The 18678-nt window shown below is 39.8% G+C and overlaps 2 protein-coding genes across 2 annotated transcripts in view; one reads left to right on the top strand and one right to left on the bottom strand.

The window, feature by feature from the left end:
• The window catches only part of DYRK4 (dual specificity tyrosine phosphorylation regulated kinase 4), a 49887-nt gene extending 36901 nt beyond the window's left edge, over positions 1–12986 (top strand). Inside the window, exons 10-15 of the mRNA XM_053662036.1 lie at positions 855–936; positions 3114–3286; positions 5132–5192; positions 8753–8882; positions 11887–12062; positions 12742–12986. Of these exons, the coding sequence (XP_053518011.1) occupies positions 855–936; positions 3114–3286; positions 5132–5192; positions 8753–8882; positions 11887–12062; positions 12742–12986 (867 nt within the window). The remainder of the gene's footprint in view (positions 1–854; positions 937–3113; positions 3287–5131; positions 5193–8752; positions 8883–11886; positions 12063–12741) is intronic.
• A 1609-nt stretch (positions 12987–14595) lies between these two features.
• Positions 14596–18678, bottom strand: part of AKAP3 (A-kinase anchoring protein 3) — a 43369-nt gene continuing 39286 nt past the window's right edge. The window contains exon 5 of the mRNA XM_037152893.2: positions 14596–15004. Coding sequence (XP_037008788.2) covers positions 14849–15004 — 156 coding nt within the window. The 3' untranslated portion in view covers positions 14596–14848. The remainder of the gene's footprint in view (positions 15005–18678) is intronic.

Raw genomic sequence — 18678 nt, 5'->3', positions numbered from 1 at the left:
AACGTGGGTTCAAGAATGAAAGTTGTTCTTGTTAACTTAATGGTCAGTATCAATGAGCTGTGATGCCTGATGTATCTATGCCCACTCTGGAGTGAGTGAGTTCTGCCAATATATTGAAAAGGACTACCCATTGGGCTAAAAAATTCAGTCTTTTAAGACTTGGTGAAATACTCTTTAGAAAAGGTACTGGGGACTAAATTTTTACTTTCTTAGTTTATGGTGGAAGAGGTTTTGGCCCAGGCCTGCTATGCCATATCTAGAATGTTAAGGGGCTCAGTAAACAATTAGTTCATCTGATACTCATAATAATCAACTTATCTGATATTGAGATCCTTGAAAACACAATTGGTACTTTAACCTTCCAGCCCTAGGTGGCATGTTCTCATGCTTAGGGAGAGGAGCCCAGGAGCTCTGCCTCTATCCATGACACTACTGGAACTCCTGTCTTTGATTTTCCCCAAATCCAGCATAAGAATCACAAATTCCAATCAAATCATTGTCCCCCCTATTTTTGGTCTTCTTCTGTTATAGCTTCATGTTGATTTGGCACTTGAGACCAGGTGCCGAGGAGATAAAAATAACCCCACAATCTATACGGGGAAAGGGACAAAATATATGCAAAAGACATGCTGTGAGTTAGAAAATTCTGGATTCCAATAAAGGGTACAGACCACAAATCAAATGGGAAGTCAAAGGGAGGTTAAAAAATGAGATTTGGAGAAGGTATGGGAGGAGTCCACTATGAGGTAGTTGAATTTCTGACTGAGTCCTAGTGGATGGCAGACATTTAGAACAATAGAGGGTCTAGAGAGACATTATTAAAATGTGATTTATATCTTTCTTCTTCTCTTTAGGAAAATATAGTGTTAAACCAGAAGGGCCAAGTCTCTGTTAAAGTTATTGACTTTGGATCAAGCTGTTATGAGCATGAGAAAAGTAAGCCCCACTCTGGTTTCTTTGTCTGAATTTTCCTATTGAGATTTCTTTCCCTTACAGGAACAAGTACTTCATACATGAGGTCACTTGGGTTCAAGTCTGGGCTCAGTCATAATAGTTGTTCGTATGATTCTGCACAAGAGGCTTCACTTCTTGCCTAAATTTCCTTCTGTGCCTAAATTTCCTTCTCTATAAAATGAGAAGGTTGGACTCAAATACTTCAAGGGCCTTTGCAGATCTCATATTCTGTGGATTTGGAATCACCTGAGAGCATTGGGTCCCAAAACTAACCAGATGTCAGAATCATGTGTGACCTCTGGAAAATTATAGCTTCCAGAGGCTCACCTCCAAAGTACCAAATCTAATTTTTTTCTGGGGTAGTACCCAAGAGTCTACATGTAGCCATTCTGAAGTTTTGGGTTCATAGCCCTAGGTTCTCTGAGCTTTATACTTTCTTCTATCAAGTTTGCTGTTGAGAACATGTACCATTCCACAAACATTTATTGAATATCTGCTATGTGCCAGTCACTGTCCTGGGTACCAGGAACAAAGAACTTAACATTTCCTGTCCTCAGGTCATTCACAGTCCAATGGAAGGCACAGAAAGATAAAAAGATAACATGACTATTGGATGGATCTTTTTAAATATTCTCAGTACCACTTTTCAAGACATGTCCTTTACCTTTTAAGTATGAAAAAAATATACCTCTTACAAAGGACCTGTATGCTAATTTGTCCTGGGTAGAAAAGCTGTGTAACCTCTCAGTCACCATTTATCATGGCTAACAGGATGCTCAGAATCGAATTTATAATTATTTTATCCTTGGTTTTTGATAGTCATTTCCCCCTTTGTATATTTCTCTTTCCCTTTTGCTTAACTGTGAGACAGTATAGAGTGTAGATGCTAGACTTGAACTGCCTGAGTTCAAATCCCAGCTCTGCTGCTTATAACTGAGTGATCTTGACAGTTTAATTAATCTCTGTATGCTTCAGTTTTCTGATTTTAAAATGAGGACAATAATAGTGCCCGCTTACAGGGTTGTTGTAAGGATTAAAGGAGTTCATCTGTATAAAACACTTGGAATAGTGGCTGGCACATATTAAGCATAATGTAAGTATCTGTTAAATCCAGTTTTAAAAACTACCCTGTATACATGTACTTTAATTGCAAAATGCTTCAAATCCATTTTTTGGGAGCAGGCAGGACATACAAGTAATTTTATTAAACCTTTCTTTTGTTTTTAATTACAAATTTATTACATCCTTACTAGAACTAAGTCAAACAACAGAGAAGAGATTACAGAATCCCTGCTCTGCTCTTCCCCATTGAGGGGAAGTCACTAATAAGAGCATGTGGAAACAAGTAAACCATCCTCTTTCTCTGACCCCAGTCTCCTCACCTGTAAAGTCTAGGCTTCCTACCATGTCATCTTCTATACAGCCTCTCTTCTGAGAGTCCCTTGAGGTTTCCTTTTCCATACTTTACATTATACAACACGTGCACATAATGTATTGAGTATACACTTTTAAATTATGCTTTTTGCATGCTTCTTTTATATTTCTCACATGACTCCTCCCTTGCCAGGTCACAATACTTTCAGAAGATGTCTACCCCAAATTAATCTGACAGTTTGAAAATTAGCTTTATATTAGTCTTATGTTCCTTTTTTTAAACCTTAGCTGACTCAAATTTATTTCCCTAGAACAATGCCTACTTTAAGTTCTTTATTGCTAAAGTGAGGATAGTAACACCTCCATTATAATTGGTTTGCTATAAAATAGAGACAAACTCATAGACAGAGCTGGATGACAGCCATTGGGGGCAGGTTTGGGGATGGAAGGATGGCACAAGAAAGGAAAAGGACTCATGGACATGGACAACAGTGTGGTGATTGCAGGAGGGAGAGGGGTACATGGCAGTTAAATGGTGATAGAAAAAATACAAGAAAAAATTTAAAATAATTGGTTTGCTGTAAGGATTTCATGAGATTATATACGAGATGTGATTCCTGAGTGCTGCTCAGTTGTACTTTGGCTCCCTGCTAAACCCCTTACAGTGAGAAGGTATAGGGAGTTGTAATGATGGTTCACCCTCACCTGAGAAGGCATCCTGGAGAAGAATGCTCTGGGGAGGAGAAGGTTTTCTTCTGTGAGGTTTCTCTTTCTTTTCTGCACAGTGTACACATACATCCAAAGCCGGTTCTACCGATCCCCAGAGGTGATTCTTGGCCACCCCTATAATATGGCCATTGACATGTGGAGCCTGGGCTGTATCCTGGCTGAGCTGTACATGGGCTACCCTCTGTTCCCCGGGGAGAATGAAGTTGAGCAGCTGGCCTGCATCATGGAGGTGAGGAAGGGCCTGGTTGCTCTACTTGGAGGCCTACAACAGCTAGCTTCCACTCTCAGAAGTTGGGTTGCATCAGACTTGATGTAGGGCAGCGGCCTGTATACTTTTTGTTTTGGAGATGTTCCCTAAAAGTATTTTTGAAATTATGTATACCCTTTTATACTTTTAAGTTGACATCTAACATTTTTATTTATAAATGATTACAAGAGATGTAATTTGCAGTATATTGCGAAGTGACATTTAAAAATAAAACTGTTATACCAGTCTTTCAAATATAGTCAAAGAATATAAAACCAGAGTGACACGACACCCATCACAATTTATGTGTTGTTCACTTACTAGTCACGCATTATCCTAGCTTGCTGGGAAGAATATCTCCCGATAAAAATACACATCATGTGATTATTCATTACACCTATTATCCTTTCATTAAAAAAGATTTTATTTATTTATGTTTTAGAGAGAGGGGAAGGAGGGAGAGGGAGAGAGAGAGAAACATCAATATGAGAGAGAAACATTGATTACTTGCCTCCAATATGCACCACAACTGGGTACTGAACCCACAACCCCAGCATGTGCCCTGACTGAAAGTGACCTTTAGTTTTGCAGGATGACACCCAACCAACTGAACCACATTGGTCAAGACAAGGCCTTTTGTTATGGAGTGAAATTAGATAAAACAGAATAAAAATAACCCTAAGAAATAGAAAATTTCACATTTCAGAAATTTTCCAGTAAATAAAATATTTTGACTGTGAAGAAAAATAGATTATCTATCTATCTATCTATCTATCTATCTATCTATCTATCTATCATCTATCATCTATCTTTTTTCTTTCTACCTATCTATACCAAATCTCTATTTTCTAGATTGCCTCAGAGTTACAGATGGTCAGAGACACACACACAAACCCTTGAGAATTATTAAATATAGATAGTTTTATTTCATAGTTGAAACTAATAATAAAGTGTTAAGTAAGGGTGATCACTGTAAAAGATAGGTACGTTGAAATGAACACTGGAGTGAGAATCAGTAAATCTGGAGTCTGATCCAGATCTTTCTCTTTCACAACTACTGTCCTGCTCTGGACATCTAGAAAATGAAAGGATCAGCATAGATGGCTTCCAAAGTTGATGGTGGTGGATTATTTAATAAAGCATCTTTACCTCTTCCTGCTTCCAATACCAAGCAGGATGAGGAGTGTGGGGTCTGGGTTGAGGGCCTTACTGCCCCAGATTCAGCTTCCTCCTGAGCACAATGTCAGTGAGGTTGAAGAGCAGAAGGGCAGGGTCTGCATGGTGCTGGGAACCCAGCTACAAGTATAGGGAACTCAGGGTGATTAATGCCTGTGATTTTTCTATCTCTGTGCAACCTGTAGAGGACAGGTAAATAAGTAGGTGCTACAATTTTCTTTTCAAGTAGGTATTTTGTCATAGGGTTGTTTGATGCCCATTGGTAATTTCTATCTCCTCTTCCTTTCTGCCCTTCCCAGTGCTCCCAGCCAAAATATGATATTCCTTAGTTCAGGGTTGTCAGCATGTATACTGCTTTATTCATTCTGACAATGAGATCTGGCTATCATTAAGAGTGCCTGCCTCTAGTTGGTACTGATGCCTGTTTAGAGTTACATGACTGGTGTTGATGCTCAGCATGCTGAAACAGCCCTGGATTAGGAGTCAAAAGACCCAGGTGCTGGGCCTGCTCTGCCACTGACTTGATATCACAATATCCCTGGGTCCTTATGTGCAGAAGGCAAAGTCTGACCAAAGTCCCACTCAGCTCTAATGAGGTCTTTGAACATGTGATTCCACAAGAGTGAAGCAACTTCATTTTACTTGTTGAAGGTGCTGGGCCTGCCACCAACCCACTTCATTCAGACAGCCTCCAGGAGACAGACATTCTTTGGTAAGTTCTCAGGTCTAACTCTTTATCCTGTTGTGGTGGATGAGGTGCCACAGGCCATGAAGACACCTCCCATTCCTCAAAACCCATTGAATGCTCTTCCTCTGGCCCCATCCCAAAGGACAAACTATGATTAGGGTGCTTATTTTCCCCCAGAAAAGTAAAATGATTCTGAGAAGTGGTATCAGGTGGCATGATGGAGAGGGACAGGGGCATCACACTGGGCATGAGGTCTTGGCAGTGAAAATATGCAGGAGTATAAAAATGACCAAGTTTCTGCTCAGGAGGTCTGTCAGCTGATCTTGAAAACTTAAATATTATAACTATGCCCTCTCCTATAGGTCTCCTTGCCTCTCCAAGCAGGTGGCCCCCTCACACTATACAATGTGTAGGGAAATCAAAGAGCAGAAACTTTTTATTATGAACAGCGGAAGGTTTCATTGCTATAGTCTGTCATTAATGGAGCATCATTCTTTCCTGCTTAAATTCCCTTATTCCTTCAGAACCTTACCATCCTGGGTTCATTGAAATTTTGGAATAAGATGAGTAAAACAAGGGCTGGCAGAACAGTTGCTGTGGGTGTATTATGGCTTGCTAATTATGTATGGGACATCTGCCTAATGACTGTGGGGATAAGCTTCATCCACAGTCCCATGCTGCCCCTCATCACAGTCCCCAGGATCTGGCTTTTATTATCCTCTGTCTTTCTAGTTAACTGATGCTGTACAAGATGAACAGCTGGATCGATGAGGTCCAACTTAGACAGGGGTGCTTCCAGTGCATTATGTACCAGAAAGATGAAGTCAGTCCCATATTTAAAATCCCTTTGAAGAACCACAAGAAGCTAAGGTAGAAAAAAGGCCATAATGGCCCATAGGTCAGGCAACTGGAACAAAGCCAGACATGAGGGAGAGGGAACTCCACAGACATCCAAGTGGCATTTCTGACCAGCCATTTTTGTTTGGTTAGTTCACAGGCTCATACTGGCTGTGGAATCCCAGTCATTTCTAACCATACTGCCTCTTATGTTTTACCCCAGAGTGGCCTGGAAATGTAAGACAAGTCACTTAATTTCTCTCCAAACTTGCCCAATTTATAGGAGACTCAAAAATGCCCTCATGGGGATCCTCCTAGTCAAGGAGCTTCAGTCAATTCAGTCATATTGGTGGGCAGCCAATATGCACTGGTTCAGCCACATGAGGGTTAAAATGTACACCATTTCTGTACCATGTGACAAAATGTCACAGCCTTGAGTCCCTGACACAGCCACATGCTTCCTCACCCCACTGCTAGGCCCCACTCCCCATGTTTTAGAAACTAATTTTAAGGCCTGGCAAGTACCTGGCAAGGATCCTCCATGATTCTACTTCACTGCCAAGGCTGTCATCTACCCTGATTAGTCATACCATTGCCATTCCAGTGGTTATATCTTGTAAATATTACCTTGTTTGTACCCATGGCTGGAGCTTTGAAGACCTTGCCTCTGATGAGGGTCAGTGTCCTGGTAGTCTTAGCATGGTGCCTACACATTAACTAACTCTTCTTCCAGAGCAGTCTGATGGCAGGCAGGGGATCTGGCTAACTGGCTGCTGTAACTTAACTCCTGGGGCAATGGAACTGATCTTTTGAACCCAAACTGGTCTTTTGGATTTCAAAGAAATTAGGGCAAGAAAAGTAGAGATATGGGTGTTTCCCCCATATTAGACAAAGACATTGTGGGAAGAACCACATTTTGAGCTTAAACACTAAACTCAGGAGATAGTGTGTGGGTGGAGATGGAAAGGAAAGGAATATAGGGCATCTTTGTGAGAGGGTACCAAAGACATACGGATACCCATTTTATAGGGTATCAAATTTTTACCATCAGCATTAGACTTTAGAGTGATGATGTGGTCTTGGTAGCAATATCTACAGATCTTCAGTTCCTGCATCCTCTTCAGTGTTTCCCACACTTTATCTGATTATAAGAATTACTTGGGTACTCGGCAATATGCTAATTCCTACAATCCTCCTGTATAACCTATGATATAGTAGGTTTGAGATGGGTGGGACTCAGCAGTCTATGTTTTTTAAAAACAGCTCTCTGTGCTTCTTATGATACCATAAGTTTGGGACATACTGTGTCCACTTCAGTTTTTGGTTCCCTTCCTCAGGTCTGGGTTGCCAACAGCCCAACTCCAAGGCACTCCTCATAAATACCACTATGCGTAATTAGTAGTAAAGTGATGTTGCCTTAAGTGTAGTAAGTAATAAGATACCTAGGTTCTCCAAGCAGCAAAATGGAGATAGAGGGAATAGTTGGAAAACACTGGAGGGGTGAGAAGACTTGTACAAGTAAATCAATGATTTTAGGAGCCATGTCCCTTATGAACCTGTGAGCCTGGTTCTCCTTTGAACATTTGTAAAAAGATCAACATATAAGGTGAAGGTGGGACCGCTGGTGACAGTCAAAAAGGGAAACAGGGATGTACATGAATTCACAAGACCTGTACCCATGCTATGCCTCTCACCCTTATCCATACAAATACATAGATACAGAGACATATGTCTATATATACACACACACACATATGCACCTTCACGGTCTCCAGCAGGAACTCAGAGGAGATGTTCTTTTGAACGCCCTGAAAATGACATTGATGACAAAAATAATGGAAGCACTTCTGCACCTTCCAGAAGGTCTATCACATGAATCCCACTGAGTTTTTGTGAGAATTATGTTTAATGTGTAAATCGTCTGTGTGTATACATATCTACCCATTTACATTCAGATTTCCAAGATGTAAGTATAAGTGGTCGACTGTTTTGAATATATACACCAGAATCTAGGTGTCCAAATGAGTGGCCTTACCTTCACAGCACTGCACATGGCATCCTTGGGAAACCTTGGGAGCTGTCTTCAGGGCTTCTGATCAAGCATGACAAATCATACATTTGTTGAGGGCTATAACTGGTAAAAATGGCTGAAGAAAGTCATTTCAAGCTGTGTCTTTGGGACCAATTAAGTTTGATGTCCCATTATGGATAACATTTTGATGTGACTATAAAGAAGTAATGAGAATAATTTGTGGCTTGTAAATGGGCTTTGGAAGTAAATCATTCTCCTACAGTGACTTTCTTATTATACCTCATGATGTCCCAAATTCTCACTTTATTGAATTAGTGGGGCATTGGTACTCTGAGAATGGACAATATTCTTTTTGTTCAGAACTGAATGTTTTTGTCATGTTAGAGTAATTATTACTAATCATTATCATTTTACCTTAAACCATTTAAACACATCTGACTGATTTGAGGAGGAAGTAGTAGGAAGGAGGCTCAGAACATACCGAATAGTAGGGAAAATTGTCTGTAAAAGATAATTGCATTCATTGGACTATGTACATGTGGTTATTTCAAACCAACTGAGACTGCAGGTGTGTTTGGATGGGGGGTGGTGCAGTGCCGCGAGTGAGAGAGTTGCAAAGGCCGCCCTGAGATGCAGCACAGATGAGTGAACAGCTGTAATGTGACCGATGAATATTTACACCTGGAACTAAACACAGAATGTTGTATCTCTAAAGATTCCAAAGGTTTTCCTAAAAATATAACCAACAATAGGGGGAAAAAAAGATACCCGGATTCCAAGGATCTCACGATGGTGCTGAAAACCTATGACTCCAGCTTCCTGGACTTTCTCAGAAGGTGTTTGGTGTGAGTTTATTGGGGTGTACTTGTCTCTGATTTTCCTTTCATTATTATTTTTATTGCTTAAAGTATTATTTTTAAAATATATTTTGTATTTATTTACTTTTAGAGAAAGGGAAAGGAAGGGAGGAAAGAAACATTGAATTAATCTGTTGCCTCTCACTCGCCTCCAACTGAGAACCTGGCCTGCAACCCAGGCATGTGCCCTGACTGGTTTTCAATCTGGTGATCTTTCAGTTGGCAGGCCAGCACTCAATCCACTGAGCCACGCCAGCCAAGGCTCTGCTTTTCATTTTAAATACTGTACTTTCCCACGTGTTTGCTGGTGAAAGTCTGAGGCTGGAAGAGTGTTATGAAAACAATAATAAATGCTGACCATAGAACTTTAGAGCCTACAATATGCTCCCCCACCTGTTGCCTCATCAGATTCTTCTCACGTCCTATGGGATGGTCAGGGCAGATGACTTGCTCTGTTTTGAGATATGAAGGCTGAGGCTCAAGGAGGTTACGTGACTGCCCTGGATTATGGTGTGTGTAGAACTTGCCTTCTTTTTGGCTTCAGACTGCCTGGCAGCAAAGTTGTAGGCAAGTTCTAAATGTCTTCTACTTGGTGAACTGAAGCAGCCACAACTGCACACACATCAAGTGTACAGTTTCAGGGCTTCTCCCCATGCCGGTAGAGGTTAGAGCCTAAATCCTCTAAGGAAGGGAGTGGGTGAGCTATAAACCATTTATTATGTACAGCTTTTTAGAATCCATATGCATATTTTGAATCTTAGAAATTAGTACTCTACTTCAGTCAAGTCACAGAGAAAAAGAAAAGAACACACTTAAAACACCCACCTAGTACAGTCCCTAGTTAGGAAGAGTTAGGAAAATGTAAGTGGTTGTCATTTTAAAAACAGGTTCTGCTGGTCTATCTGCACAGAGTGGTGAATACATGAGCTGTGTGATATTTGGCAAGTCAGTGTCTCTCTCTGGACCTTGGTTTCTTTTTGTATAAAGTGGGGTATTCCTAAGGTCCCTTCCAGTGATGTCAGTCCTATCATTATTTAGCATTTGTAGAAGAATGTATCTTTATGTTCTGTCATTCTTCCAGGGGGTAGTTTTAGTAAAACACTCTTCTGGCATTTGTGCACTCCAGAATTTAGGTTTCAGCTTACAGGATAAACATCAGGTACTGCTGAAAGTTTCCCCATCTAGAAGGTCAAGCTACTCATCTAAGAAATGCAGATAGAGAAGGATTCTTTACTCTTATTATTCCCACCCCCAGCCTCTATAGAATTAATGAGCCTTAATGAATGACAGAAACTCATTACTGAGACAGAGGTGAGTTATCCAGAAATCTCAACCATTCAGAACACAGCTCAGAACCAAGAAAGACATTATTTTCTTTTTTAGTGCAAAGAGCTGGTTGTTCACAGCCTGCATGAAGCAGTCAAGACACGGGGCCTGTTACTTTATCATTCCATATTCTGCTAATTAGCAAATTTTAGAATGAGAGACTAGAAGTTTTGAGTCAAATGTAACAGGGGTGAATGTAAAGTACTGCCGTGGGTTTTATAGACTAATTCTGGAAGTTCAAGAGAGGGCAGATGTAGCTTAACAGCAATTCATTTGACAAAGAACTGGGAACTTGAGTTGTTTATGACCTTGATGAGTCTAGCTTATAATGCCACCTACCTGCAATTAGAAGCTATTCTAAACATGATGTCACCAGTTAGACAACAGCTTGGATTTCCTATCTAGGAAGATGGCAACCACATCATATGGCCAATAGTTAAGTAAATGTTTTCAGATACTTGCAGGATTATAACGTAAAAGACAGATTAGTTGTCTCAATCTGTATAATGCTGATGGGTAGCATAATATATAACACTAATAAGAGTCGAGTCAAAGTTACTAGGGTTAAAGTTCCTAGGAAATGAATTTTGTCTTAATGAAAATGAAAAACTTTTAAAGAATTGGCATTTTTAAAAACTGTGGTTCTGTGAGTTAGTGCCTTGCCACTAAAATTATTAAAAAATGACAGGATGATTCTATGTTAAGGTTTCTGTCAAATGCATTTTGTTACTGCATTACAGTTTTGGAGTTGTAATGCAGTAATGCAGGGAATTATATCCAAGTCCCCTTATAAACTTAATACTGTAGCATTCTGTAATATTCTTCCTGATATGGCTACAGGTCCGAATTCTGTAGCTTGGGAATTGCAGTTTAGCATCACTTTATTTTGATCTTCTTAGTTAACAAATCCAAAATCCCATTGGTTAAGATTTTCTATCATATTTATTTATTATTTTAAAAAATATTTATTTTTAGAGAGAGGGGACAGGAAGGAGAAAGAAAGGGAGAGAAACATCAATGTGTGGTTGCTTCTCATGTGTTCCCCACTGGGGACCTGGCCTGCAACCCAGGCATGTGCCCTGACTGGGAATTGAACTAGCAACCCTTTGCTTCACAAGCCCCCACTCAATCCACTGTGCTACACCAGCCAGGGCTATCATATTTATTTATTTTTAATTTGTTTATCTTTAGAGGGGAAGGGAAGGAGAGGAGAGAAATATCAATGTATGGTTGCCTCTCATGGGTCCCCTGCCTCTCATGGGTCCCCTGGCCTGCAACCCAGGCACGTGCCCTGACTGGGAATTGAACTGCGATCCTTTGATTCGCAGGCCTGCATTCAATCCATTGAGCTACACCAGCCAGGGCCTATAATATTTCTTATAAGAAAATTTCTAGAACTCTAGAAGAATCGGGATCTATTACATTCCTTGGCTTGTCACATAAATTTACTAAAAAAAGATTATTTCCAAAAATTGTTTCTAGATACTTTGAAATTATGTCATAATCTCATTCTATAATCTTTGAGTTATAACATGGCTTAAATGAGTTCTTTAAAAATTAATCATTTACATTATATCTCATTTAGGTTTTTTATTGGAGTCTTTGAAAATGTTTCAGTATTAAAAAAATAAAACAATAACCTGTGCTGGGCTTTGTTGGTGCGTAGATGGGAACCTTCTCTTCGCATGACCCCTGACCAGGCCCTCAAGCATGCTTGGATTCATGATGCTCGGAACCTCAAACCACGGCCCCGGCCCCCAACCCTGAGAAAATTCAATATCTATTTTCCTTCTGAGGCAAGAAAGGACAAGGTTCAAAGGCAACACTACTTGGGTAAAAAAGGTACAGCCCCTCAAATAGCCAGTTCTCTTCCCACAGTCCAGGGGTCAGTCATCTGTGGAGGACTGCATGTCAGTTTCTCTAAAGTCAACCTTGGATAAAAAATTATTCTGGCTATATCACTACTGGCCTGCCATTTGTTACTTTTAGTATTGTTCTTTCAGAAAACTTGGTTTTAGCTTTGTTTTGCTCATTATTAGGATTTTTCATTTTTCATCTTACCTTCAATTTCTCCTGCTTTCCTTTTCGGTGTCCTTTTCTGCACCCCTATAATTACCCTTTGAATTTTTGTCAGATTATGGCATTAGTCAAACATCTTTTATGTGCAAATCTCCTACTGGTTATGTACAGGGTCATTGGAGTCAAGTTACCTGGAATTAAATTCAGGCCTTATTATTTACCAGGTATAGGCACTTGGTCAGCTTACTTACCTCTCTGTATCTCAGTTTCTCCATTTATGAGAATGAGAATAATGCCTATTTTCTATGGCTGTGGAGAAAGCATCAAATGAATTAGTAAATGTGAAGTGCTTATAATAATGCCTGGCACGCAGAATGTGCTTTGTAAATGAATTGCTTTTATGTCATTACAACCAGGATTCCCCTGCTAATGGATGGTTAATGGGCGGTTAGAATTTAATTCACATTTGAACAACTTGTTCTTTGTCTTCTCTCTCCTTCAGCAGATGTGATTATCAAAGAAGAGACTAGAGACAAAATACAAGATGGTACCACTAAGGCTCAGAATTCAGGTGATCAGCAGGGCACTCTCCAGAACACAGCTGAGCTTGTCCAACTGCCTCATATAGCAGGAGTGTTCAGTAAACCAGAGGCAGTTGTCAAGCCAGAGGAGTCCAAGATCTCCACAGAGCAACAAAGCAAAAACTCCTCCCCCAAGAACACAAGCATCTTACCACCTATTGTATGACCTCTGCTGAGGGTGTGTCCTGTTCCTTTTCACCAATGATTTGTATTAGAGACCACACTTATATTGTACAATACTTCAGATTATTGTTTTTAATGCATAAAGGTTTGTTTAAAAATCAGCAACAACAAAACCACAACTCTAGTCACATGGCCAGTTGGCATGGTTTCTGACATAGATGGAAGAGGATGTCCTTGCATCTTACATTCCCTCCTTATGCCCTCAACAAGATAAAACAATACGTGCATATATCGGGAAGGGTGGGGAGAATTAAATACTCAGTTATATAATCACTAATAGAACTATGATTTTTATTTTTACCCAAGGTAGGATTCTTATTTGATAATGACAGAAGATAAATTCAAAATAGTTTCAACAACAAAGGACATTTATCAGTTTATGTAATTGGGGAATCAGAAAGGGTAAGTGTAGTTTCAGGCACAGCAGGATCTAGGGATTCAAACAAGGTCACAGGGCTCAGACTCCCTCTCCATCTTAGCCTTGCTTCTTTTTATGGTTAACTTTCTGAAGATAAGCTCTGCTCAGAAGTTAGATGACCACTATCATCCAGTCAAAATATGCAATCTTCCTTGGGAACAGGGGGGGTCTTAGAAATGATTGGACTTAAACCAATCCCTATGTCTGAGACATTGGGGTCCTCTGATTGGCCAGTCTGGGTGACAAGGCCACATTAAGGAGGTTGTAGTGATGGTAGCATCCCATCTGATGCTTCTCGAGGATCACAGTAGCAGAAGGTGTTTGTTCATCCACCACTTCCAAAGTCTAAGTAAGTTCATTTATTTTGCCTTTCTAGTCCTTATCTAATGAATAAATAATCTCTGTAGGGTTGTAATTATAGTGGATAAAATTTTACAAGAAACTAAAGATTATAACATAATTTTAATCACTTTGTAATATTCTATAAAGAGAGACATCAGATAATTGAAGCTATGGGTTTGGATGAAATCACCCAGGGAAGATAATACAGACTGAGAATAGCAGAGGGTCAAGAGAAAGTCCTAGAAAAGATAAATATATAAGGGTTGATAAAGTTTAGTAGAGTCCCAAAGAGACGCAGAAAAATGGGATATTAGAAACTAGAAAGTTTACAGAAGGAAGGATCAAGAATATAAAATTCCACAGAAAGGTCAGAATAAGAACAGAAAATGTTTCTTAAATGGGGTGATACGGACATTAAGTCACAGCAGTATCATAATAGGTAATTTGTCCTATATCCTATAACCAGAAAGGTATATAACTGGAAATAAAATTCAGGTCTTCTGGACCTCTTGACATCAGCTGTCTTCAACCATGGATAAACTTGAGGTGGACAGTTGTTTTGCTCTTGAAGACAAATCTTTGATACCATAGTCAGAATGATTTGGGTTGACTATCAGAAAATATTTCCCAATTTGCATGGTTGAAAAAGGCTGAATGAGTTGATAAATTATGGCTTCTTATTTTTAGGGAATACTTGAAGGCGGGGGGCTGCAAGTTGTGACACAGGTCTAGGGACCTTTGTCAGAGTTCTCAGTCCACCATTATTTTTCTTTTGCTATTCGTCTGATTATTTTTTCATTCCTGAAATTCCTTTACCTTTTTGCCCCATTGATCCCAAGGAAACCATACACTTGGAGCACTTTAATTGTAATGTTTTTTATTTTATGTCCTTGCTCGCATGGACAGGAAAATCTGCAAAATCCAGTGACTAGCATAAGATGACATGTCTTTCATGTGAGTGGGATGAAGATAATGTTAGGGCTCTGTGAGGATATAGAGAGAGGAGCTGTGGAAGTGAGAAAGAAGGGGAGGGAAAAGGGCCGAGCCGACTGCTGGAAGAGGGGAAAGCACTGGGTGGGCGCCCATCACAAGTTCTCCATCAACCAGTCCAGCAGCTGCAGCCGTGTGACATTCCCCACTGCCTCATCCAGCTGTCGCTCCTTCTCATAGCGTAGCACTGACTGCAGAACCTCACCTACGCTGCGTCCTTTTTCCACCGCAGCAGCTGAGAGCTGAAGTAGCTGCGGAAAGGAAAGAAAGCAGTAGTGGAGGGGCAGAACGTCTCATAGCAGGCTAGTAAGGTGCTGCCAAGGCTAGAACAAAGAGGTCAGGTAGACTTTCAGAAACTTCAGCAAAACAGGCTCTATAATTAAATGTTGAGAAGACTTCCTTAATTGTAAAGTTTGCTGGCCTGCTTGGCAGAAGAAATTTGGTTGTATCACCCTTAATTTAAAGAAAAGATGTTAAAATCCACCTGTCGATGATATGGAAAATATGATTTCCTACTAAGAGTAAAATCTTCCTGCTTCCAGTGGCTGTTTGGTCAATGGTGTTCTTGCTTTCTAAGAATTCTAGTGTTCTTAAGTTCACTGTAATATCAAACAGTCCCCATCATTGTCCCAAGATCAACAAGGGATATGTCAAAGGACAAAGGTGGATGCTGTCCCTTGCTCCACAGACCAGAGACCCCTGGAATGTCAGAGCAGGAATGCAGTTCAAAGATCCATTCAACCCCCATGAAAACGTCTCCCAAAGAAGTGAAGAGACTTGCGACACAATGCTAGAAATTAGCAGAGGCAAAATTCATACCCAGGTCTCTGAACCTGATGTTTAGTTTTATCAGGTATAAAATGAGAAAATTTATGCAGACCAACCACTCTAATATGAACATAGTAAATTGCCATTTATCTGGAATCTTAGCAGCAACAAACTAAAGTAACCCAAGTTTTATTTTGTGCATTATGCACCTGATTCCATGATAAAAAGTCAAAGAGCAAATAAACAGGCCAAATATCAGGAGCTCTTTCAGAAGGAGAAATTTCCATGTGAGAAACCAAAGTATATGCAAATACTGTTGACACAAATGGAAATACAGAAAGTCTTGATAAAAGAAGCTATAAAGAAGAACCAAAGGGAAATTGTAGAAAAAAAATCCAAAATGAAAACTTATTGGATGGGTAAATAGAGAGAAACACCAATAAATTAGGAGACAGAACAACAGAAATTAGCCGCATTGAACAATATAGGATTGATTAAACTTATTTAAAATGATTAAAAAATAAGTAGACTTCAGGGGTCTGTATGACAATATTAAAATGTTTTATATTTATGTCATTAGAATCCTAGAAGGAGAGGGGGAAAAGGGTGGTACAGAAAAAATACTTGAAGAAATAATGAATGAAAGCTTTCCTAATTTGCCACAAGAAGCTCAGTGAACCTGAAATAAGACAATCCTGAAGAAATTCAGGTGTGAATTTCTTTAATTTCAATGTCTCTGGTTATATTTTGCTTGCTTGTTTGTTTTGTTGATTAGGTTCCACTTATAGGTGAGACTGTCACCTCAATAAATTCAATAAAAAGGAAAAAAATAAATTCACTTTAAGACTTGCTGTAATCAAATTGGTTAAAATTAAAGAAAAAGAAAAAATCAAAAGCAGCCATAGAGAAATGGCACATTATCTGGGAACAATAAATTGAGTGACAAGAGATTTCTCAACGGAAATCACAGAAGCCAAAATGATTTAAAAGCACTAAATGAAAAGAACTATCAAAGCAGAATTCTATATCCAGTAAAAATATACTTCAGCAATAAAGGCAAAATAAAGAAAATTTTAGATTAAAAAAAACTATGAAGCCCTGGCTAGTGTGGCTCAGTGCATTGAGTGTGGGGCTGTGAAGCAAAGGGTCACTGGTTCGATTCCCAGTCAGGGCACATGCCTGGGTTGCAGGCCAGGTCCCCAGTAGGGGACGCATGAGAGGCAACCACACATTGATATTTCTCTCCCACTCTTTCTCCTTCCCTTCCCCTCTCTCGAAAAATAAATAAAGAAAATATTTTTAAAAAATGTTTTATGATTGAAATAAAATATAACATTTGTCTAAAAGTTTTTAATATGTGTAAATTAAATACATGAAAACTACAATATAGAGGGAAGTGTAAAGGGGACTAAATGGTAAGATGTCTATATTCCAGTTTAAGTGGCAATTATTTATCCTACATAGACTCTGAAAAGTTAAGTATGTACATTGTCATTCCTGAAAAAACCACTAAAAAGCTACACAAAGAGATGTAGTCAAAAATACAATAGATAAAAATGGAATGCTAGGGGGACTTCCACCAAGATGGAGGCATAGGTGGAAGCACTGTACCTTCCTGCACAACCAAGTTTAAAAACAACAAAGTTTTAGCAACAAAAATGCAGCCAAACCACAGAAAGTTGAACTACATGGAAGTCTGACAGCAACGAACACTTCAGCCAAACTGGTAAGAGGGGCAGAGCCAGCAGCAGAGTGGGGTCAGGCAGGAAATATCCACCAGACTGACCCAGTCATACAACCCAGGTGCACCAGCAGCTGTGGGCGGATCCCAGGTGTGGAGTAGTGGGCAGACCCACTGAGGGCTGACCATGGTCACACATTCGAGTGCAGATAAACCGGTGAAGGAGCAAGCAGTGAGACGGACCTCGCAGGCTCCAGTGGCGGGAAGCGGCAGAGGAGACGGCTATTGTCCCTCTCTGACCCTACCCCCACATACAGCCTCACAAACCAGCGACATGGGTGGCCCTGCCATGGTGAACACCTAAGGCTCCACTCCTCATACGTAACAGGCAGGAATAGATCAAAACATGGCTCAAGAACAACTCAGAGCCCCAGAGCCAATAAATCTAAGCGAGCAAGAAACAGCCAAACTTTCAGATGCACAGTTCAAAACACTGGTGATCAGGATGCTCACAGACTGGTTGATTTTAGTCACAAATTAGAGGAACATATGAAGGCTAAACTAATTGAAATGAAGGGAAATACACAGGAAACCAATAGTAATAGAAAGGAAACTGGGACTCAAATCAAAGGAGTGGACCAGAAAGAGGAAAAAAATGACCAAACAGAAAAATATGAAGAAACAAGAATTCAAAAAAATGAGGAGAGGCTTAGGAACCTTCAGGACATCCCTAAACGTTCCAACATCCAAATTCTAGGGGTACCAGAAGGGGAAGAGGAACAGGCACCAGTGGAAAACTTATTTGAACAAATAAAGGAGAACTTCCCCAATCTGGCAAAGGAAATAGACTTCCAGGAAATCCAGGAAGCTCAGAGTCCCAAAGAAGTTGGACCCAAGAAGGAACACACCAAGGCACATCATCATTACATTAGCCAAGATTAAAACGAAGGAGAGAATCCTAGAAGCAGCAAGAGATAAGGGTACAGTCACCTACAAAGGAGTCCCCATCAGACTGTCAGCAGATTTCTCAAAAGAGTCTTTGCAGAGTACATGCCTTGTGTTCTAGGTTCATGCATTCATTCATTCATTAGATATTTCTTGGGTACCTACTATGTACTAGCATGGTTCTATTCATTGGGGATACACAAGAAATAAAACCCCCAAGTTTTGTGGGAGCCTATATTCTAGAGAGGGTGACAGAAAAATGAACAAGTAAAATAAATAGCCTTTTAGGAAAGGTGTCCAAGTTAGTGTTGCCAAACCCAGTAATGAAGCTTGCCTCAAAACTTTATTTAATTGATGGCAAAATACTTTAAAATCTTTAAGTAAAACAAATATTCTCATGTTAAAATTCTACCATTTACAACATGTTGAAACATGTCTCTATACTAGTTAGTACCCAGGTGGCATGGCTTAGGCTGGTCAATAAATGCAATATCTTGAGTGTTTGTATAGATAATCCTGGTTTTGGTCACC

This window comes from Artibeus jamaicensis, unplaced genomic scaffold (genome assembly GCF_021234435.1).
Source record: "Artibeus jamaicensis isolate MK-2021 breed Jamaican fruit bat unplaced genomic scaffold, CSHL_Jam_final contig_1028, whole genome shotgun sequence".
Taxonomy (NCBI): domain Eukaryota; kingdom Metazoa; phylum Chordata; class Mammalia; order Chiroptera; family Phyllostomidae; genus Artibeus; species Artibeus jamaicensis.
This window is presented reverse-complemented; position numbering and strand designations above follow the sequence as displayed.